This window comes from Macrobrachium nipponense, chromosome 21 (genome assembly GCF_015104395.2).
Source record: "Macrobrachium nipponense isolate FS-2020 chromosome 21, ASM1510439v2, whole genome shotgun sequence".
Lineage (NCBI taxonomy): Eukaryota > Metazoa > Arthropoda > Malacostraca > Decapoda > Palaemonidae > Macrobrachium > Macrobrachium nipponense.
The window spans coordinates 73,633,786-73,658,660 of record NC_087212.1 but is presented as its reverse complement, the minus strand read 5'-3'; the positions used below and the strand labels follow the sequence as shown (position 1 = coordinate 73,658,660).

The 24,875-nt window shown below is 38.4% G+C and overlaps 1 protein-coding gene across 2 annotated transcripts in view; it reads right to left on the bottom strand.

Annotated features, from left to right (window-relative positions):
• Window positions 1-24,875, bottom strand: part of LOC135198170 (dolichyl-diphosphooligosaccharide--protein glycosyltransferase subunit STT3B-like) — a 132,264-nt gene that overhangs the window by 48,856 nt on the left and 58,533 nt on the right. For both annotated transcript variants that reach the window (XM_064225689.1, XM_064225690.1), the window contains exons 4-7: window positions 23,505-23,769; window positions 22,102-22,273; window positions 21,647-21,825; window positions 21,115-21,242 (exon numbers count right to left, since the gene is read on the bottom strand). In XM_064225689.1, the coding sequence (XP_064081759.1) occupies window positions 21,115-21,242; window positions 21,647-21,825; window positions 22,102-22,273; window positions 23,505-23,769 (744 nt within the window). The remainder of the gene's footprint in view (window positions 1-21,114; window positions 21,243-21,646; window positions 21,826-22,101; window positions 22,274-23,504; window positions 23,770-24,875) is intronic.

Sequence of the window (24,875 nt, the reverse complement as noted above, 5' to 3'; positions counted from 1 at the left end):
ATAATTTTATTTTGTAAAATCATAATTACAGGTCACACAACCAAACAGATAAGAACTAAAATCAGTAACAAATTCTGGGTATATTTGTTGTAAAATATTTACGTAAATTTACTGATTATAGATGCAGTAACGTTTTTGGATTATACGTTTTTTTTTTATATTTCTTAGTCAAATTTTCTAATCAATTTGTATTTTTCATAACTAACGAACCTGAGTTCTTAACATTAGGATAATAGGATAAATCTTCTAGTGCCAACTGGAAACTGGTAAAGTTAACAAAATTGTTTATGCAAGGGACTATTGGCATCTGTACTTGGTTACAAGTTATAAGGGACCACCTACATACCCCTCGGCAACCCGTGACCACGCCAGTTATTCTTCTAACCAAGGTTATTTGTCAGAAGGGTGGTTAGAGGTGGGCCTTTGTATATTAAGACCTCAGGTTTGTTAATTACAAAGAAATATGAACTGATTAAAAAATTTGTCATTTGTTCATATAAGAAACAAACCCTCTGTCTCAACTTTAGGACAGACTAACCTTTGTTGGGAGGTATGTACTATTAACCAACTGCAGGTTTGCCACCTTTGATCAATTTCCTGAATAAAAAAATTCTAAGAAAGTGACCATTATTTCAGAATCTAAGATATAAACAGCTTTAGACTTCTGGGTTTCTATATATCATCATCACTGCATCTGTGGAAGACAAGAAGCTATCTGTTCTAATAACAAACCAACGTATCTACTTATGTAGGTTTGTTATCATTCCTCTACCCCTTGCTAGAGAGAGGAATGTCTTGCTACCAATAGACATCTTACACTAACATTAATATGTTAGCTATCATACAAAAAACAGAAAAATAAAGTAACAGTTTATAAGGGTGAGAAAAAGTGGAGAGAAGGGTAAGCTTAAACTAACTCTGAATTTGGGTTAATGCAGCAATTTATGAAATTCATTGGGACTGGGTCTTTTTTATTTTTTTCTTACAGTACTGGTGCTTATTTTGTTTACATGAATAAAGTTAGAGTGTACACTTCAGTGAGTTAGGAATGTAGTGGAAGATTAGTGTGCACATAAGCTAAATTTGACTTTGTTCTGTATTTGTGGAAGGATTTTGTTGCGGTAATTATCTTTATTGCCATGATGGTATACTATTTCTTTGTTCCTACAGTCAATCTGCAGTATTAACTATTAACGGGGGATGTGTACCACAACCCCCAGCAAATAACTAAAATCTGTGAATACTTAAGGCCCTCTAAAAATGCTTAGAACTACCTATTCTGATAGCTCAAAAAATAAAATAAAATAAAAAATAAAAATATAAAATGAACACTAAAAATGCTTATGCCTGACTATTTCAAGTTTTATCACAAGAAATGCATTTAATCATGAAAATTATATAAAAATAGAGTAACTAGTGAACATTTCTTGGTGAAAAATATCGCAAATCAAACTTTTTTTTTTTTTTTTTTTTTAGAATAATGCGAATAGCAGGGGTTGACTATGTAAAAACATTTTTGCACAAAGCAGCAGTATTTATGCAATGACTTATTTTCTGACCAGATGTTTGCATTGTAAAAACTCCTCCATATAGCCAAGAGTTTGAGCTCGGAAGTATAAACCTACCAGCAATCTTCAAGTCTTTCCACCATCCTAATGTGTCTGCAAGATTTACCAGGCGGTGTTAACCATTATATGGTGTACTGTAAGTCTGTGTCATGAAGGGACAGAAGAAAACAACAAAACCTGGATGTATGTTCAAGAATAAACTAGTTACCTGGTATTTTCTTTGTCACTCCTACACAACCTGGCAACAATGATGATCCTGGATTTAATTAAAGGTTTAATGAACATTTACTATAAGTTGCAATCTGTTATGCTGAACCACAATGTAACTGTGCCTGATTCTTCTGATAAATTCTCCAGTGAGGCAGGCCATGTTTCCTAATAAAGAAAGCCATTACTGCATAGGGCTAAAAGTGAGAAAAAGCCTATTTGTCAATGGGCTGAGGAGGCGGTAGGGAAGTCTACAAAATAATAATGCACAAACACTGAACCACACAAAGCAACAGACCCTTCACCTTTGGAACACCATCAAGAGTTGGCAAATTTAAGATAAAATCCCGGTGAATTACAAGATACTTCTGCTGCAGAAGATATGAAGGAATGGCTCTATAAGACAACACTAGTGGAGGAGAAACCCAAAAGGAATCAAAACTCTCCTTCAGTATCTCTCCAAACATGCTAGAGGGCCTGCAATTGGCCTCCTACTGGAACCAGAAGGTAGAAGATCCCCCCCCCAAAAAAAAAAAAAAAAAAAAAACTGAGAGAAAGGTACAACTTAGTGTCAGGCTTAGAAAGTGACTCAAAGGAGAAACCAAAACAGCTGCCATCTGTGTAGAAGAAACCTTCATCAACAGATTGGAGTATTAACTGTTCTCAATTCTTTAAATCTAAGTTAGTGTCAGAAAAGGCCTTGACTACGCAAGTTTGTGCACCAAAGCATGAGACAAGCAAAATGCATTCTAAGTAAAGGAGAAAGCTTGGGCTTCCTCTAATATTTACTGGTGCCAAAATACTCAAAGACAACAGAGACCTATATGCTCTACATATCCGCATTCCTTCACTAAATGAGGATAAAGCAAAGCACAAAGCTCCAGCAAATGCTGTAAATAAATAAGAATATATAGATAAAATACAGAATTTAGGCCAAAGGCCAAGCACTGGGACCTATGCAGCCATTCAGCACTGAAATGGAAAGTGACAGTAAAAAGGTTTAAAAGGTATAACAGGAGGAAAACCTTGCAGTAGTATTATGAATAAATGTTAGAAAGAGAATATGAACAAAGTACAGTAATAGAAATGAAAGGGGGTTGCAGGTAGGGGGCCAAAGGGATGCTGCAAAAAATCTTAAGTAATGCCTGCTAATACCATAAAAATGGGGAAGATTCCTCCAATTATCTCTTCTTACAGCAGAGAAGTTTGGGAAACAGCAGGCGACAGCAGCCAACTATCCGCAATGAATACACAACTCGATGAAAAGGGAGACTGGGGAAAATACAGTCTGAAGTGGCTCACCTGAGTTCATACAAGTCAGCTGAGTAAAGAAGACAAAGCACCACTAAGTGGCCAAATAAAACAACAGGCAGGTGACAGAGGGTACAGAACTAAATTACCACAAGAACCAATGCCATTCCTTGGCAGCAGACTCCTCCAAATGTCACAGGGCAGTCCTGGGCTTGGGCTATAGACGGGCAAAGGCACCAACCCTTCACCTCTTACAGGGGAAGAAAAAATTGATCACACACTATGGGGGGACCTGAAACGGTTCCCTCACATAATTTAATACAAAAATTTTACTGACTAAAATACGGTTGTTTTAAGTCCTGATGTAACTTCATAATAATCTTTTTCTGAACTGGAAGGGGAGTGGAAGGCAGAGCTACAAAGTAAGTCTCAGTACTAGCTAAAGCATTACCAGGGAAAAAAGCCATGAACAAAGTAAGGAAAGCTACAGACAGAACAAACAACCTAGAGAAGGGGGAGAAAAGACAGTTTTGAAACTTGACCTAACTATTGGCTTCCTTTCTCTTTCTATACTAACAAATTTAAGCATAAAGTCCTTTGAAAATTCCTAAATTCCTCACTTTTGTTCTAAGATCACACTTTATATCCCTGCAACCACCACAAACAATTCCACTACCTCAAATGCCAACATCCTGCTAACACAGTAATCATTACTACAGAACCTGTTGTTCTTACACATTGTAATATAAATATAAATGTACAGAACTGTGAAAGCAGTAAACAGCCCAAACCATAAAAATACAAATGAGTGCCTATAAGCAGAGCTAAAACATTCAAGACACACCTAGTAGAGAACAGGTGTACTTGGCAGTCACCTGGGGTCAGCCTATCCATCCTCTTTTGTTTGAATACTGACAAGCTTATTGGCACTGAGATATAAGTTATCTTTAACAGTATGTAATATTCATTCCACATGAAAGATTTTCATCAACAAAGCATTCATGAAAAAAGCTGTGCAAAGTAAAAAATATTTATTGCCACAAATAACTTGATATCTACTGCACAGGCAATGAAAGTTGTTAACATGCAAAATAATGGCTAATGTACTGGGAGATCTTTTAGTTCCATTGCAAGTAATGCATCTGGGCTACCTGTACAGACTAACTCCAAAATGTTTCAAATGGGAGCACAGTTAGAATTCTTCAAGCTAAAAGACCACTTCAACCTTGATAAAGATTTCATTTTTAAACCAGTAGTTCAGTAAACAGCTAGCATTTAACTGATGTCAACATCAAAGTCTGTGAAGTGTGACAATCCATGTCAAGAAACATCCAGTAATTTGTGTTTTCCCAGCCAAAGTTCTCAGGCTCCTTACATCACAGAGAAAACTTTCAGATTTACTGTATATTTCCATGTATAAGACAACCTTTAGATAGGATTGGATTGGATTATAGTTTAGGCCAAAGGCCAAGCATTGGGACCTATGGACCTATAGATAAGACTAGGTAAAAAATGATGGCAAAGTTTCCTGAATTTATCTCATATCTGTAGTATAAAACAACTGCTAAATTACAAAACCATCTGTGTATAGGCTAGTTTTTGTTTATGTAAACATGATGTTATTACAAATGGTGTTTTATTTACTGTACCCTTAGAAATTCAAAATAAACGACATAGCAAAGCCAATTCTATATCATTTTTTTCCTACACACGTCGCCTAAAAGGGAAACCATTGTTTTGTTTACATTTCATTCCAATCACAAAAAATCCTTAACGACAATACAATTATGTCCAATAACTATTGTCCATAATTATCATTTGTATGACTGAATTGTCTCAATAGTTGTATGTAATCAAAATTGTGTTATTTAACACCAAAATGATAATGAATTTTTAATGAAAAATGATATTGTTATGATACAATAAAGTTTTATGCATTCTTACCTGGCAGGTATATATATAGCTTATCCTCTTGTCGCACTGGCAGAATTTCAAAACTCGCAGCAACCGCTAGTACACTGGTAGTTCAGGTGATGGCCACCCCGTTCCCGTGGGGCTGGTGCTCGGAACCATTCCCGTTTTCCTCAGATTTTCTCTGAACCCTGTCTCCTGAGGGGAGGAGGGTGGGAATTTTATTATATATACCTGCCAGGTAAGTATGCATAAAACTTTATTGTATCATAACAATATCATTTTTATGCATGACACTTACCTGGCAGGTATAATATAGCTGATTGACACATTTGGAGGTGGGTCATAGACAGCAACATCGTCATAATTCAAAAATTAACTAATTTTTAAAATTACTATTAGGTTCCTTACCTGCTAAGGTAGCTGACTTCGTAGGTCCTGCCTCTTAGCCTGCTAAACCTTAGTAGCTCTCAACTAGGATGTGCCCTGTTTGTTGAGAAAGCTAATAACAAGGGTCTGACAACTGGACATGACCAATCTGCTGACAGAGAACCCTAGCCCTCATTTACCACGGGCATTCATGCTAGGAAAGTTAGTCACCTGAACCACACACAATCACTATAACAAAATACTACACCAAAAAACTGAGCAGGTAATAACCTTCTCAGACAACCATAAAACACTATAACCTAATTAAAATAATAGCCTAGCATGTTAGTAGGTTATGGGGTGGAAACTCCTTTGCCCAGTACTGTACCTGAGGATACGTACGGGCCTAACATTTGACAATTATCAAAAGTTGTCTTCACGTCTCTTAGGTAATGCGAGGCAAAGACCGAATTTGTCCTCCAAAACGTAGAATCTATAATGTCCTTGAGGGCTAAATTTTTTCTGAATGCCAAGGACATAGCTACCGCTCTCACCTCATGAGCTTTAACCTTAAGCAAGCCGAAGCATTCTTCCTGGCAAAGCAAATGTGCTTCCTTAATGACTTCTCTTATGAAAAAAGCCATAGCATTCTTAGACATAGGTCTAGTAGGATCTTTGACAGAACACCAGAGAGAACCTGAAGTCCCCCTAATGCTTCTTGTTCTTTCTACGTAATAACGTAAAGCTCTTACTGGGCAAAGAACCCTTTCCTGTTCTTGACCTACTAGATCAGCCAGTCCTGCAATCTCAAATGACCTTGGCCACGGATGCGAAGGATTCTCATTCTTGGCTAAGAATTCCTCTTGAAACGAACAAACTGCTTTGTTGTGCTTCCATCCTACTTGTTTGTTAATAGCTTGCAGCTCGCTAATCCTTTTAGCTGTAGCTAAGGCTACCAAGAAAATAGTCTTCTTCGTTAGCTCTCGCAAAGAAGCACTGTCCATAGGTTCAAACCTATCCGTTTCTAAGAATTTGAGAACGACATCCAAATTCCAAGAAGGAGCTCTGCAATGTCGATCCTTCTTCGTATTAAAAGATCCGAGAAGATCTCTAAGATCTGCGTCATTGGACAGATCTAAACCTCTGTGCCTAAACACTGCAGACAACATACATTTATAACCTTTAATAGTTTGATTTGCCAAACCCACTTCCTTCAGATACAGAAGGAAATCTGCAATTTGGGTCACAGAGGTACTGGATGAAGAAATCTTCTGATTCTTACACCATTTGCGGAAGTTCTCCCACTTCGACTGGTACACTTTGATAGTTGAAGGTCTTCGTGCTCTCGCAACTGCCTTCGCTGCTTCTCTAGAAAACCCCCTCGCTCTGACAAGTCTTTCGATAGTCTGAACGCAGTCAGACCCAGAGCGAGGGTGTTCTTGTGGAATCTGTCGAAGTGGGGTTGTTTGAGAAGATCTACTCTCGTGGGTAGACTTCTCGGAGAATCCACTGTCCATTCCAGTACCTCTGTGAACCATGTTTGGGCCGGCCAGTATGGAGCTATTAGAGTCAGCCTTGTTCCTTGACTTTCTCTGAATTTCTTCATTACCCTTCCTAAAATCTTGAACGGGGGAAATGCGTACGCGTCTAGCCCCGTCCAATCTAGTAGGAAGGCATCTACTGCGACTGCAAGAGGGTCCGGGACTGGAGAACAGTAATTCGGTAACCTCTTTGTCGCTGCGGTAGCGAAAAGATCCACCACTGGCCTGCCCCAAAGCTTCCACAGCCTCTGGCATACTTGATGATGCAAGATCCACTCCGTGGAAAGCACTTGTCCCTCCCTGCTCAACAGGTCCGCTCTGACGTTCTTCTCCCCTTGAATGAACCTGGTGAGCAGGGTGATGTTTTCTCTCTCCGACCACAGAAGAATCTCCTTTGCCAAGTTGCAAAGAGAAAACGAGTGGGTCCCTCCTTGTTTTCGTATGTATGCCAGAGCTGTGGTATTGTCCGCGTTGATCTGCACCACTTTGCCGCTGATCCACAGTCTGAACGTTTTCAGAGCCAAGAAGATCGCCATCAATTCCTTCCTGTTTATGTGCCAAGCTTTCTCTTCTTCGTTCCAAAGGCCTGACTCCTCTCGAGGGCCCAGCGTCGCTCCCCAGCCTGCGTCTGACGCGTCGGAAAATAATATCAGGTCTGGGTTCCTCTGCTGGAGTGAAGTACCCTCTGCTAACCTTCACGGGGCTAGCCACCACTTTAATTCCTCCTTTATCTTTAAAGGAATTGGAAACAGGAAGGAATCTGGTTGCGATCTTCTTGGCCAGACTTCGTTCAGAAAGAACTGTAAGGGCCTCATGTGAAGTCTCCCTAGGGAAATGAACCGCTCTAACGAAGAGAGTGTCCCCAGCAGGCTCATCCACTCTCTCGCCGAGCATTGGTCTTTCGATAGGAATTCTTGCACTTTCCGAAGGCACATGGTCTGCCTTTCGGGTGACGGAAAAGCCCGAAAAGTCACTGAGGATATCAGAATCCCCAAATAAACTAGCTCCTGTGTGGGGATCAGATGTGACTTTTTCAGGTTCACCATCAGACCCAGCTGCTTTGTTAAATCCAATGTGAGGTCCGTGTCCTCCAGACATTGCTGCTTTGATTGTGCTCTTATGAGCCAATCGTCCAAGTAGAGAGAGACTCTGACTCCTAACAAATGAAGCCACTTCGCCACGTTCGCCATCATCCTTGTAAAGATTTGAGGGGCCGTGCAAAGCCCGAAGCAAAGGGCTCTGAATTGATATATCTTGTCCTGGATCACGAATCTCAAATATTTCCTGGACCTTGGATGAATCTGAATATGGAAATACGCATCCTGAAGGTCCAGCGTTACCATCCAGTCCCCTGGTCGTACCGCTGCCAGTACTGAATCGTTCGTCTCCATCGTAAACTTGGTCTTTTCTACGAACAAGTTTAGCTGACTTACGTCCAGTACTGGCCTCCAACCTCCTGACGACTTTGGTACCAGAAAAAGACGGTTGTAAAAACCTGGGGATTCGTGATCCAGAACAGGTTCTATGGCTCCCTTCTTTAACATACTGACAACTTGATGCCAAAGAGCTTCTCTCTTCTCTAAATCGATGTAATGAGCCCCTAGGGCTATCGGAGCTGTAGCGAGAGGTGGTTTCTTTAGGAAGGGGATCTTGTAGCCTTCCTTCGCTACACTTACAGACCAAGGATCCGCTCCTCTGTTTTGCCAGACTTCCCAGAAGTCTAAAAGTCTGGCCCCAACACACGTCTGGAGGACTTCTAACTCATTGTTTGGTTGAGGTTTTCGAACCTCTTTTGGCCGGAACTCTTTTCCCTCTAAAGGCTGGTCGGGAAAAAGTCCTACCCCGAAAGGGCTGCTGTGCTGTCCTTGTTTCCTTCGGTGTCTTCTTCACTACCTTAGAGGGTAAATACTTCCTTACTGAAGACGTCAGCAGGTCCTGTGTAGCCTTCTGAGTAAGGGAAAGTGTGATATCCTTAATGATATCCTGTGGAAAAAGCTGTCCTGAAAGTGGGGAGAACATCAACTCTGACTTTTGCGCATTCGAGACTCCTTTCGCAGCGAACGAGCACAAAAGATACCTTTTCTTTAAAACACCTGCTGTAAACAGTGAAGCAAGTTCATTAGCTCCATCCCTCAAGGCTTTATCCATACAGGACATGATACTTCTAGGTAAATCCGAGTCTGAAGAATATCCCATCTCTGAAGTCCGAGCCAATGCACCCAACGACACATCAAGAAAATTAAAAACTTCAAAAGTCCGATAAATACCCTTTAGCAAATGGTCGAACTCTGAAGAAGTCCACCACTCTAAACATACTCCCTGAATCAGACATACTAATGCAAGATCAATTGCGATTGCCAAGCTAACTTCGTGAATACGATTACCAATATCCAAAAAGTCAGTCAACGAGCAGGAAATTCTATCAGAGAACCAACAACGATGTTGCCAGTTCGGCTGGCAGAGAAAATCTGAGGAAAACGGGAATGGTTCCGAGCACCAGCGCCACGGGAACAGGGTGGCCATCACCTGAACTACCAGTGTACTAGCGGTTGCCGCGAGTTTTGAAATTCTGCCAGTGCGACAAGAGGATAAGCTATATATATACCTGCCAGGTAAGTGTCATGCATAAAAATTAATATTATGTTATCCTAATTGTTATGACTACCATAATTACACTACTGACACTAAAATTTCAGAAAGGTTACCAAAATATAAAGGGTTGCTGTTAACACAACCATAACTTGATGTTTACACTTTCTCAGCTGGGCTCGCATTGATAAAGGTAGATTTCATTGACAAGAAATTATTCCTAGAATATGCCAATAATAATATATAAAATTTATTTAATACAAGCAGTCCCTGGTTATCGGTGGGGTGCTGATAAGCAAAAACTGCCATTAACTGAACCTCAGCAATTTATGGCGCTTATGGAACAAAGTTTCAGTTGATGGCGACGCTGTTAGGTATGTTATGGTGCCATAACTATATTATCGGCACCTTATAGCGCGATAACCAAAACTTGGCCCATTATGGTCCAATAAATGGCCAATTTTATGGCGCTAAACAAGCGCCATAAAACCAGATTGCCATTAACCGGGGGCTGCCTGTCATGTGAATCTTTTCATGTACGTCATTGGTTACTGCACCGAGGCTGAGACTAGCCTAAGTGATAAACGTCACTTAGAAATTACATTTTTATGATAAAATAAGATTTTATGTATACTTACCAAGTAGTTACATAGCTATAGTTTCTAAAAACGTCAGCAGCTAGAATTTTTGAAATTCGCGGTAGCGCTAGTTTGTTTTGGCCAGGTGATACCCCACCGCCCACTATCGGGGGAGTGAGGAACCAACACTGTATGAAAATCAGTTATGCCCTATTATCCATGTGAGGGGAGGAGGGTGGGCTTTGATCACGTAACTACTTGGTAAGTATTCATAAAATCTTATTTTATCGTAAAAATGTCATTTTTATGTATGCAACTTACCAAGTAGTTACATAGCTGAATCCCACATTGTAGGAGGTGGGATCCATGGATATGCACATAACTTTTAAAATTTAATAAATATAAAATATATACTTAGTGCTAGCATCCATGCAGATGCTTGTTGGTTCCTTACCTGATAAGAGAGCTGAACAGTTGATTACTACCTCTGGAAGTCGCTCGTCTTAACCCATAGGGACGTGGCGGTATAGCCATGGCTCATCCTCAAAACAGTGGGACCCATGCAGCTAAGGAATGTCCATGGCTAGCATGGTCAACCAAAGGATGCCCCTGCCCAGGGCGCAGTACCAAATAACATGTTACCAGAGTAAAAACATATCACCTTCACCATAACCAAAATATTCATACCCGACTATACACTTGACTGAAGGGTACTCCTAGTACATCCATAGTACCACCAGGCTCCCCTAAAAACTCGACAGCCTCATTCAAGGTGAAGAGACAGGTTAAGAAGGTATGACTTCCTTCACACCCTTACCCAATGCTGTGCCTGCCGCTAAATACGGACCCAGGGTACTGCAATTTTGTACATGCAACTTACCCGGCAGATATATACTTAGCTATAGACTCCGTCGTCCCGACAGAATTCAAAACTCGCGGCACACGCTACAGGTAGGTCAGGTGATCTACCATTCCCACCGCTGGGTGGCGGGATCCGGAACCATTCCCGTTTTCTGACAGATTTTCTCTGTCGCCGGGGCCAACAACAACTGTTGTTGGTTCCTCCTGCTTGGAATTCTGCTCGTTCACCGAGAATTTGTTGGATTGATTATTGGTGAAGTACTCTTCTTTTTTTTTTTTTTTTTTTTCCTCTGGCTTGGCATACGCTTGTTGTGGACTGTTTTAGGAATTTGATTAGGTTTTTTCTTTCACGATGGCTGACGTTAAAGTAACACCTATGTTTAGTGTGTGCAAGGGACGAATGTAGGGTTAGACTGCTGAAAGCAGAGATAGATCCCCATACGGTATGTGTTAAATGCAGAGGTTCTGAATGTTCTTTTGACAATACTTGTGCTGAATGTGAGGGACTAACAGAACAAGAATGGAAGAATTTATCTGCTTATATCAAGAAACGACAGAAGGATAGAGCTAAGAAGGCTTCCGCAAGGAGCTCAAGTAGATCTTGCTCATTCGAACCTGAGATAGAAACTAACAAAGTAGATTCTAACTTTTCTCCTGTAACCTCAGCCCCTTCTCCCTGTGTTGAATCTAGGGATTCGTTTTCAGAATTGGAGATTATGAAATCCTCGATCAGGGAGCTACAGGAACAATTAAAGGCATTGCTCCTAGGCCTAGACCTCTTTCAAACTCCCAGGACCAGGGAAGGAGGAATGTCAACAGCCGCAGGGAGGATGTGGAGCATCCCCAACGATCAGGCGTCCCTTCAGCAGATCCTGAAGTAGCGACCCAGGCTGCCTTGGATAGCCGTAGAAAAGGCATCCTGAGGGAGTGCTTTTCAGCTTCGGACTCCTCATCGTCTAAGCGTGGATGGAGTTCTGCCTCTAAGTCTCGTCCTTTGAAGAGATCGTGGGTTTCGCCTAAAGGAGACGCTTTTGACTCGAGCCCCGAGCACTTTCCTGAGGATTTTCCGTCGAGCACTAAGAAGGCTAGACCGTCTCCAGCTCCTCAAGATCCGACAAAACTCTTCCTGCTTAACCTGCAAGAACAGTTGTCCTCCCTGGTAGGCGCTCTCCCTAAGGATTCTACGTGTAGGAAAGACGCCTCCCTACCAGTGAAGAGATCGAAGTTTTCCTCTACTAGCAAACGCTCATCTCCTTTTAGAGGAGACATCTCTGACTCTTCCAGGTGCTCGTCTCCTTTCAGGAGATCACCTTCTAGCAGGCGCTCTTCTCCCGAGAGACGCTCTTGTTCACCCTATAAGCGCTCCTCACCTCCGTACAAGAGTGCTCCGCGCAGCAGACAGCTTGAACCCCTTAGGAGCTCTTCTATTCGTAGCAAAGTTCCCAGCAGTAGCCACTCTCAGAGGAGACGCTCAGCTACAGATTCACGGAGAGATCAGGAGTCAGACTCCTCTGTTGATTACCAGCATCGTGGCAGGCGTCAAGAGCCTATCAAGAGCCAGGATCTAGTTAGGCGCCAGGAGCCTAGTAGGCGCCTAGAGCCTAGTAGGCACCAGGAGTCGAGGAAGCGCCAGGAGCCCAGTAAACGCCAGGATTTCGTTAGGCGCCAGGAGCCCAGCAGGCGCCAGGAGCCTAGCAGGCGCCAGGAGCCTAGCAGGCGCCAAGGATTGAACAGGACCCCTTCACACGTAATGAGCTCTTCAGGGAGTAGGAGCCCTACAGAAGCATGCTAGCCTCTGTTTTCAGGCATAGAATGCTAGATGTGTCAGAGAACAAGGACCTGCATGACCTTATTAGGTCTTTCGAGACCTCAAAAAGCCAGACCAGGAAGAATCCTAGTTGGAATTTGGATGTGGTCCTTCAATATCTTATGTCGGACAAGTTCGTACCTTCTAAAAAGGCCTCCTTTAGAGACTTGACAAGGAAGTCTCTGTTCCTTTTCGCCCTAGCAACGGCAAAAAGGGTAAGTGAACTTCAAGCGTTAGAAGGCAGAGTGGGTTTTAAGAAGAACGCTGCAATTTGCTCTTTTAAGCCTCTCTTCTTAGCAAAAAATGAGAATCCATCAAAACCATGGCCAAGATGCTTCGAAGTGAAAGGGCTTTCTTCTCTTATGGGGGAAGAGCAGGAGAGGACTTTATGTCCGGTAAGAGCCCTCAAGTTTTATTTGCAAAGGAAGTCTCTATTAGGAGGTACGGAAGAAAGTCTATGGTGCTCAGTCAAGGATCCAACAAGACCTATTTCGAAAAACGCTCTAACATTTTTCATAAAAGACGTAATTAAGGAGGCGCATCTAGCTTGTGGTGATGAACAGTTTAAGCTCCTCAGAGTGAAGGCGCATGAAGTGAGGGCCATAGCAACCTCGATGGCGTTTCACAAGACGTGGTCTCTTCAAGCCCTTATAAGAGTCCACGTATTGGAGGTGTAACTCGGTATTCGCATCTCATTACCTAATAGACGTAAGAGTTACTTATGAGAAGTGCTTTTCACTCGGGGTGTATGTTTCCGCGGATTCAGTGCTGGGAGGAGGAGCTGAGGTTAATCCTAATTAGCTTAGTTAATTATTCTTTTTTTTAACATTGTGGTGTGTGTTTTTATGGTCGATTGGAAGAGGGTATAGGTAGTAACCCCTTTCAATTCCTAGATCAAACATGGTTAGGAGGGTCAGGTGGTCGGGATTAACTGTTGGTCTCCTCGTTGTGTTATTTTGTAAAACCTAAAGCTCTGTCATGTAAGAGGGCTAGCCCCCATTGATATGATACAGGTCAGGCTCTGTCATATAAGCGGGTAAGCCCCCATTGACACGATCCGTGTAGGCTCTGTCATGTAAGCGGGCTAGCCCCCTTTGACATGATCCAGAAGGGCTATTCAGTTATAGGTCGATACCTTGCTGAAGCTCTTGAGGCATGCAGGCTCATTGACAGTAATCATGAAGTCTTCTGCCCAAACAGGTGAGAACCAAGGATTTATATCCTACAACAATTGTTGTTTTCCCATTTTTTTTTTTTTTGTATCTAGCTGTCTCTTACCCTCCACCCAGGGTGCCAATCAGCTAAGTATATATCTGCCGGGTAAGTTGCATGTACAAAAATGATATTGTTAAGATACAATAAAGTTTTGTACATACTTACCTGGCAGATATATACGATTAATGGCCCACCCAGCCTCCCCTCAGGAGATAGGTGGAAGAGAAAATCTGTCAGAAAACGGGAATGGTTCCGGATCCCGCCACCCAGCGGCGGGAATGGTAGATCACCTGACCTACCTGTAGCATGTGCTGCGAGTTTTGAATTCTGTCGGGACGACGGAGTCTATAGCTAAGTATATATCTGCCAGGTAAGTATGTAAAAAACTTTATTGTATCTTAACAATATCATTTTTCATACACTGTCTCGATATCACGCAAGTAATGTGAGGCGAATACTGATTTACGTTCCCAATACGTTGCTTGTATAATCGAGTCCAAAGAGAGATTGTGTTTAAACGAGAAAGGTTGCCACGGCTCTAACCTTGTGAGCTTTCACTTTAAGTTTATTAAGGTCAGTTTCTTTCACTTGTGAATGAGCATCTACAATTACGCTATGTAAGAAGAACGCCAGGGCGTTTTTAGGCATCGGGCACGCAAGATTCCTTACTGAACACCATAAACAATCTGACAGGCCCCAAATTTTCTCTGTATTTTGTAAATAACATTTCAGAGCTCTGACCAGGCAGAGTAACCTCTTCTTTTTCCAGTCCTACTCAGCCCGTGAGGTTTTTGATACTGAACAAATGAGACCACGGTTTGGACGGAATCTCATTTTTTGCTAAAAACCCTAAGGTTAATACGCAAACCGCATTACCCTGTGTAAATCCTATTCTCTTGTCCAAGAGAAAATATAAGAGTTTTAGCTTACAACTGCGTTTTTCGACCATTTCGGTAGAGTCAAAATTGACCAAAGGTTGAAATTTTGGCACATCGTTATTTATATGAAAATATCTCAAAACTGATAAAAGCTACAATTATGAGTATTTTTTGTTGTATTCTACATAAAAATGTGGACATTTTCATATATAATACTCCATGTAACGGCTAATTTAAAATGGTACAAAAATTATGTCAAAGTGACAAAATAATTTCCGGGATGTGTCACAGATACTTTTTAGTGCGGCAAGAAAGAAATTTGTGCTTGCGCGCCTGCGTAACGATTGTAAACAAAACAACACCTTGATCTGTGAACTCCCAGCATCCCCCAAGGCGTGTGATTCAAGAGTTTTCGGCTGGTAAGCCTAAAAGTATTTTTCCGAGAATTTTTAAAAAAACTTTTGTATGTCGACGTAAAATACATCCAGTCGGCACACGAGAGACAAAAAATGTCGACGTAAAATACATCCAGTCAGCGTTTAAGAGTTAATAGTAGTAGTGTAATTACAGTAGTAATAACATTTAGGAAAACATTCATTTTCAATTCGAACTTCATTATTGTTTTGGTATAACATGATCAACTTCTCTGAACACTGCAGTCATACAAACGATAATTGTCATAGATTATCCTATTGTTGTTTACGATTGTTTACCTTATATATCATTGTCATATATTCATAATAAAATGCATATCTTATATATTATTGGCATATCTTCATAATAAAAAGCCTCTTCAAGGAATAATTCCTTGGGGAATGCATTTTTCAAAAGACAAAAATACACTTTACAAGTTTACAGTATGCATTGATTACTTTATTTTGATGTGATTACATTATAATATTACAGTATGGTACTGTAACTATTTTTTATCATAAATGTATATTCATTCACGAAAAAAATACGTGTGACCACCGTGACGTCACCAAACCTACAGTCTCATTCATACATACTATTTTTACACAATGCAATCGTGGTTACACCGTTCTACAAACTACCAATGTATTTTTACATAAGTATCCTCTAAACTCTGTCATAAATCACATTACTTACTTTTTTGTGGAGCCCAAATACTACGTATATCCCGGAAAATTAACGAAATCACGAATTTTATCAAAGAGCAAGATTCACTAATTACTATGTTTTCATCTTTTCATGACTAACTGCATTTTTTCATCTTCTTTTCATGACTAACTGCATTTTTAGGATAAACTTGTTCACAAATTTTCAAATACTATGAATGTAAATAGCAAAATCTCTCTCTCTCTCTTCATCACTTACAAAAAAAAAAAAACTATAATACTGATCTATTATTATCAACAAAAGAACAAGATGTTCCCCGACATTTGTAGGTACATGTGTTGCCATATTATTCTTTCTGTGATTTACGAAACTGTGCTTCAATACAACTGTTATAGTTGACTCAATGATTATCACATATTATAACAGTATACAAGAGAATATCTTATCACTATCACTGTTTCATTTCTTATCACCATAAAAATATTTAAAATACAAATTTCATTATGCTATTCTCGAGCTAAGCTAGTCAACAGTTTAATCTTGTCCTAAGCTGCTCTCTCAAGCTAGTCAACAGTTACTCTGGTCCTAATCTGCTTTCTCAAGCTAGTCAACAGTTGCTCGCTCTCTCTCTCTCTCTCTCTCTCTCTCTCTCTCTCTCTCTCTCTCTCTCTCTCTCTCTCTGAAATATGAATACCTGTATCATATCATAAACTATTATGTACAAAGTTAAAAATAATAATAATTAATTAATAAATTCATTTCTTTTAGCAACTAAATTGTTTTCCAAAATCATTCTTTCAGTAATAAACGTCCATCAGCTGATTCTAAACATAAACAAAAGACAAAAATAGATTTTTATTGCTGTATTTTGCTGTTTATACATTATAGTTGGGTGCTGTAATCATTACAGTAAATCATGTTTTTTTATCATAAATATGTTCATTCACGAAATAGATATACGTACCATGTACTTTTAGTTTGGTACAGCAGCCAAATCAAGAAAATAGACAGGAATTGTTAAGTAATATACCTTTGTTTGCTGATCTGATGAAGGGGAAATTGAAGATAGGAAAATCTATGGCATTATAGACATATAACTTGAACACACAAACGAACAAAGGAGGCACAAAGTAAACAAGGGAGCCGTTTTGATTTATGTTACTGAAGTAGTGTTCGCTGCGTTCTTTAAATTGTACCCATAAACGAGTTATTATGTGGCATCCAAAAGCACTGATTCTTTTGCTCTTATGGGAAAGAAGCCTAAACGTCAGATGAAGGTTATTACGTGTAGTATATTAACCCTTTAATGCCAATTGGACGTATGGTACGCCGATAAAAAGTTTTTTTTTTTAAATTTGCGGAAAAATACTTATAGGCCTACCAGGCAAAAACTTTTGAATCACGCGCCTTGGGGGATGCTGGGAGCTCACGGATCAAGGGGTTGTTTTGTTTACAATCGTTACGCAAGCGCGCAAGCGCGAATTTCTTTTTTATTGCACTAAAAAGTATCAGTGACACATTTCAGAAATTATTTTGCCACTGACAAAATTTTTGCACCATTATAAATTAGCCGTTGCAAGGAATATTATATATGAAAATGTATGCAATTTCAAGTAGAATACAACAAAAAAAATACTCATGATTGTAGCTTTTATCAGTTTTGAAATATTTACATATACATAACGATAAGTGCCAAAATTTCAACCTTCAGTCAACTTTGACTCTACCGAAATGGTAGAAAAACGCAATTGTAAGCTAAAACTCTTATATTCTAGTAATATTCAATCATTTACCTTCATTTTGCAACAAATTGGAAGTCTCTAGCACAATATTTCGATTTATGGTGAATTTATGAAAAAAACTTTTTCCTTATGTCCGAGCGGTAACTCTTCCAAAAAAATCATAAACTTTTTCGTGAGATTGTCGTAATGTTTGCACCATTTTAAATTAGCCGTTACATAAAGTTTATACATGGAAATGTGCGCAATTTCATGCACAATACAAGTAAGAACAACCCATGGTTGTAGCTTTTATCAGTTTTGAAATATTTTCATATAAATAACTATAAGTGCCAAAATTTCAACCTTCGGTCAACTTTGACTCTACCGAAATGTTCAAAAAACGCAAATGTAAGCTAAAACTCTTATATTCTAGTAATATTCAATCATTTACCTTCATTTTGTAACAAACTGGAAGTCTCTAGCACAATATTTCGATTTATGGTGAAAAAAAAAAATTCCTTATGTCCGTGCGGTACCTCTTCCGAAAAAACTCTGGCTTTTTTCGTCCGATTGTCGTAATGTTTGCACCATTTTAAATTAGCCGTTACATAAATTTTTATATATGAAAATGTGCGCAATTTCATGTAAAATACAACTATAAATAATTGAAGGTTGTAGCTTTTCTCATTTTCAAAATATTTGCATATAAATCACGATTAATAAAAAAAACCACGTTCGGTCAATTTTGACTCTACCGAAATGGTCGAAAAACGCAATTGTAAGCTAAAACTCTTACAGTCTATTAATATTCAGTCATTTATCTTCATTTTGAAACAAATTCAAAGTCTCTAGCACAATATTTAGATTCATGGTGAATTTAAAAAAAAAAACTTTCCTTCACTCCACACGCGGATTCTCTGCCGCAAATCTCCGAAATGTGTACGTCGCATTTTCGTAATATTTGCTCCGTTTCATAGAGTTTTATATATGGAAATGTGCGCAATTTTATGTAGAATACAACAAAAAATAATTGAAGGTTGTAGCTTTCTCACTTTTGAAATATTTGCATATAAAAAAAATATATAAAAAAAATTCGACATACGGTCAACTTTAACTCGTCCGAAATGGTAGAAAACTGCAATTGTAAGCTAAAACTCTTACAGTATAATAACATTCAATCATTTATCTTTATTTTGAAACAAATTGGAAGTCTCTAGAACAATATTTAGATTTATGGTGAATTTTTGAAAAAAACATTATTTTATGTCCGCGTGTTACGAATTCATGCATCATTTTGTGATAATATTTTGTCTGTGTTGCTTTGATCGTTTTACAATGTGTTATATACCAAAATGATCACAATTTAGTGTACAATACAACAACAAAAATTAACTCATTAGCTTTAACCGTTTTGCTCACAGCGCGATTTGAATACAATTATATATGAAATTTTGTTTTTGCGCTATCATATATCGCATTATTTATATATGATAACGATATTTTTTTTCATTTCTGATGGTTGCATACTAAACTTCAGGCAATGACAAAAAAAAAAGGAGCCAAAAATGAACTCTTAATCTTGAAAACTAAGCGTGCAGTAATTTTTTTAAAAATATTTTTTCCGCTTTGGCGCTCACTCCGAGACCCCCTCGGCATACAGGAAACGATTTTTATTATACCCCTTCGGCGTTAAAGGGTTAACTGTTGTGAAGAAGGGAAGAGATGTTTTGCTGCATGCTGCTGATAACATTATCTTTATTATTCTTCCGATTGCACTGCAAAATCGTCGCCATCTTTATCATAGATCGTTGGTGATTACCCATATGATTTACATAATTTTGATATTTCTCTTACCTCTCTCCCTCTCTTTCCTTGTAAATAAATAAATAAATAAAAGAGCCCCATGTGAGTATGTAATGGCACATGCATACGTAGGCTTCTAGCTGTAATCCATAGGCTAGTAGGCTACATATGTACAGTAGTATGTATACTCCATATATTTATAAGGCTAATGTAAAATAACTTTGAAACTGTCTTGAATTTAGATTAAGGTGATAGTCAAAGACATATTTGGTGCTTGAACTAAAGTAGGCAGTTATAAACATTGGAATAGTGGTCTTGGGTGGGTTTATTATTAAAGTAGGCAGTTTAAAGCAATTTTTGAGGGGGGGTACCAGGATAACACGGGTATTTACTTATCACGGGGGGGTTCTGGGCCCTATCCCCTGCGATTATCGAGGCCCTACTGTAGTCAAGATCTTCCAAGTTCTTTGATCCCAATTAATACATTCCCCACATGTTTGATCTGGTGTACAAGTCTGTCCCCTACAACCTGTGCAAACCGAATGTGGATCATTACCAGCTTTAGCGATCCTAGTATTGCAGCCTTTACTGCAATACCTAATCCCAGATGTATTAGTGTCTGACATTATGCAGACCAATTCAAAACTAGTGAGTTTCTGTGCAAAAATATTTTAAAACTATCTGAATTCCTAAATAGCTAATCACTGAAAACATAAGCTACCAATATTTGGAGTACTTCACCAAATAACTCCAACAATGAGCGACGGTAAAGAATTCCAAAAATTTCGCCAACTTCTGAAACTGTTAACAGTACCAGCCGGCAGAAACAACTGATACGGTGTTGGTTCCTCACTCCCCTGATAGTGGGTGGGGGGTATCACCTGACCAAAACAAACTAGCACTACCCCGAATTTCAAAAATTCCAGCTGCCGACGTTTTTAGAAACTATAGCTATGTAACTACTTGGAAAGTTGCAAACACAAAATTCCTGGTTTGATTTTCAAAACAGTATAAAACGATTCTCAATTTTTGGGGCGAATTTTAGGATTTAAAGGTCGTCTCATACAAGGAAATATACGGTAACCAGATTTGTTCAACATACCTCAGTCTTCACAGCATTTACTAATACTGAAGCCAGCTCACTTTTAAAACTTTGAAATTCCAACAAACATTTGTAGAAAGTAGAGGAATTACCATTTTACCATGTATAATGATGAAATAATAATCCTGTTCATAAAGGAAAACAAGTAAATGTTGTTGTGATACAGAGTACCTCAACCAGAAACCCAAACCCCTATGGACAAATCCATCCAAGCACTTCCAATTACTTCATACTTATATGGTGTTACTAAGAATCTTAACATTGTAGTCGGTAGATTTAACATATTTGCATTGTAGTTATATTCTATAGTAAATTTAGTGAGACATTCATTGTGCTTCTTTTAGAATGGTTGTATACATTCATGTAGTACAAACAAAGGTAAACCTATGGCAAATGGTGGTTGGAAAACCCAAATTAAGACATTAACTAAATAATACAAGAAATATAAAATAATCTGTTTAAGTTTTATCTAACATGGGTCCACTGCTTGGAACTTTCAAATAGTAAATAGAAACTGAAAAAAAAATCTTAATATGTATTGTTTACTCAACCTGTGAAACACTTGTGACAAACAAGTGTTGTACAAAGGAAAATACATACACATTTACACGACTTCCAAAAGTTACTGATTACCTTGAGATAAACTTCAAAAAGTTGAGAGAAGGCAATGCCGCCCAGGACACAAACAACAGGAGTGAGTGTTAACATCAGCCTCACCATAACACCAGCAAAGTAGACAGCACTAACCGCAAATAATACAACTGTCAATATAAAAGAAGAGAGTAATAAATAGAAGCATTCAAAATGGCAATAAAATAAAATAAAAACTTTATACAGCTTATTGTTTAACAGGAACAACTGAAGTACATACAAAGCACATGAAAAAAGAACCAACAAAATTAGTACCTTCCAGCAGAAGGGAGAGCTTCACAAATGAACCCCTCTGCAGGACCAAGATGCATGTGAAACAATTTACAGCTAATAGTATTACAAATAAAAGTGAAGTATTCTTACTTCCTTTAGGAATGTAATCGCACATATCTAATTACGTACAAGCAATACTATTTCTTATAATTTTGAATCTGCAACACAAATAATTTGAAGTGCAAAAATATTTAGAGGCAGTATATTTAGGTGATTTAACAAATTTTACTGCAATACTTACTAAATACTCTTTCGTCATTTATATTCTTGATGCAATACCACAGTCCAACAGGGAACGTTGCAACAAGAATGTGAAGGTCAAAGAAAAAGCTGAACCATGTGGTAGGTTGATGCTCTGACACAGATGCAATAATAGGAATGTGAATTTTGGCATATCCTGTATCCCATAATGAGTAGAATCTGAAAAAATATAAATACAATTTTCCTCAAAGCAACATTGTAACAGTGACAGCAATTTTTCTCAAAATTTTAGTTATATCATCTTATTTTTTTAAGTACATACTTTTTCCGCTCAGGTATCGTCTCTCTTCTTATCCTTACACTTCACAACAAATATATCATACTGTTCAAGTCTCAGTTCTGTTACTGTCAGACTTAACACTTTTGATATTTACAAAACACTTGTGTGGTTAAACTAATGGACACTTTCTGATAGCGAACTTTGGTTGAACTAACCTGCCACTCCATGGTGCAACAACTCCCATCCATGTTAGACCCACAACCACAAGGAAGACGAGACCAGCAGCAGTACCCGCAGCAACAATGAAGAAGTGCCTGAATTCTGCTTGTGTCATTACACTTTGAAGATATTTCAACACAGCAACTGCATTCAAAAGGGCAAACACACCTACAAAGAAAATAAATGTTTTTCCTCTGCTGATAAATATCCTTTTTTCCTTTTATATAAATCCTTATTATGATAACAAAAATTAGGAACAACTGACAAGTAGCATCCAAATTAGTCCAAAAAAGTGTAAGTAACAAGATCATGCATCTTTTGAATTTCTCTACAGAGAGCTATGTTTCTTAATGTTATTGAACTAATGCTCTTCACGTCATTTCAGTTTGACAGAGACCACAAAATGGCTGTAATACATTTACATTCTACAACAATGAAGACAATTAGTTGAAATTGTTATGCCTTCCATTATAACTGTATCTGCTCTCCCTACAAAACTGATAACATACTTAAGCAGCCTAAGCATTCACTGAAAACTCTCCAAACCTGAGCATTTTTCCCTGGATATAATCCTACCTTTAAAATACATACACATACTGTCTATATCCTGTTATGCTGGTACTTTACATCCATATTTATCAGTTTTTACAAACTGTAAAGTAAAATGCTTAAATTTTACTAAAATCCTGATCATGTTACAATTTGCACATCATGAAGGCTTAAAAAAATTAACTTTTCAGCTTACTTATTCATTTCTATTTTTTACAGGGATGCAATGACTATGTAGAAATTCAATTTAAAAATCTAGAACTGGATCAAGTTATCTAAATCTACAGGTTTTACTCTTAACAAAACTACAACTTTATACAAATTTCATAGAAAGTTTTAAAATTTATTACATATATTCTTTGTACTATACTATTATCTTTATGACCTATCATTCAGTATCATCATGTTACATACATTACAAATTCAATCACACAGTACACTATAATCTAGAATGGCCACTAATTATGAAGGTTTGGAAATAATCCAGTACACTATAATCTAGAATGGCCACTAATTATGAAGGTTTGGAAATAATCCTATCATATATTAATACTGATGAACAAATATTTCCAAATGACATGGAACATAGCCAAGAAGCTGATTATGTATTAAAAAACGTGTCGACCATTTTCTTGTGGATTATATTCAAATGCCCGACTAGAAACATACATGACAAAGGAGCATTAAATACTATCAGGATACAGGTTAAAAAAACGGGGATGGAATTACATGAAAACTTTCCCTGAGCATGGCATATTAAATCATAAACTAACCTACAGTGTAGTTTAACTGTATATCAGAAACATTTAAGAAAGACCTATTTCAGTACAATATTATCATCATTACACACCTGCTGCTGCCATGTGTTCTGATGTCCTGATGGGCTGGAAGCCTACAAAAGGAATTTGCATGGAGCATATGAGCCCCAAAATGTAGAAGGTAGTATAAGCAGTGTAGACACGGTGAGAGAAACGTCCCATGAGCAATAAGGTAAATATGTGCAGGGGTATGAGGTTGATGATGTACACATATCCACCCCATGCACTTACCATGTAGAAGTATGACAATGATGCCATTGTTGCCCAGAAAAGACTTCCTGTCTTCACAGACTTCACCTATAAAATTCAAATCATACAATAAGGTATGCACAGTAAAAGCATATACATACTAACATGGGTTAATTCCAAATTGGAATATTTTGCATATAGAGTGGTGCCTCAGTTTTCGTACATAATCCATTCCAGAACCTCCCATGAAAACTGAAACAATAATTCCCAAGAGGAATAATGTAAATACCATTAAAGCCTTACACACCACCAAAATTATTTTTTTAAATACATTTTATAGGGAATAAACAGATTTACATACAGAAAAACAATGACTAATGAAATGAATAAATGAACATTTAACATCACTCTTGCCTTTATGGAAAACACTTGTTAGCCTATGAAAGACAGAGGGGAGAGGGAGGAGAGGGAAGAGGAGAAGTTATTGTTTGGAGGAGGAATCTCCCTCCAGAAGTACTTCAGGTATCAAGGATCTATCTGGGGTTACTTCTCATTGTTTTTTACTGGCACTATCTGAGATTACTTCCCCACTTTGTTTTTTATTGGTACTGCCAGCTTGAGTTACTGGACCCCTCTCACACAAAAAAACTGTCCCTAGACATTTGTTTTTGGCATTTCTTTAAAATTTGCCTAAAGTTAAACATGGCATTGTCATTAAACATGTTGGAAACATGGATTACAACTTCTTTGTTGGGATGATAATTCTTCACAAATATTTTTATATCATTCCACTTTGCAAACATATGTATGCCCATTCATTTTCTGAACTTTTCATCTTTCAAACCAGCCTCTGCTGGCCTTTAATTCACTAATAGCAGTGCTTGTTGCAGGCATTGTCTCTCACAGAGATCGGCATGCCACTTCCTCCAACACTTTGCTACGAGTTCTGTCTTAAATTTTATAATGTTTCCTGCCTTTCTTAGCACACACACACACACACACACACACACACAAAAAAAAAAAAAAAAAAAAAAAAAAAAAAAAAAAAAAAAAAAGCAGAACGGGTCGCAAAAAAAGATGGGATGCTTTGATTGAGCGCTTGATACGGAGCCTGGTCACGTGTGGGCCACGGATGGAGCATTTCCAAGAGTACGAAAACCGAGGAAACGTATGATAACCGAGACAAAATTTTGTAGAAAAAAAAGGCTACGAAA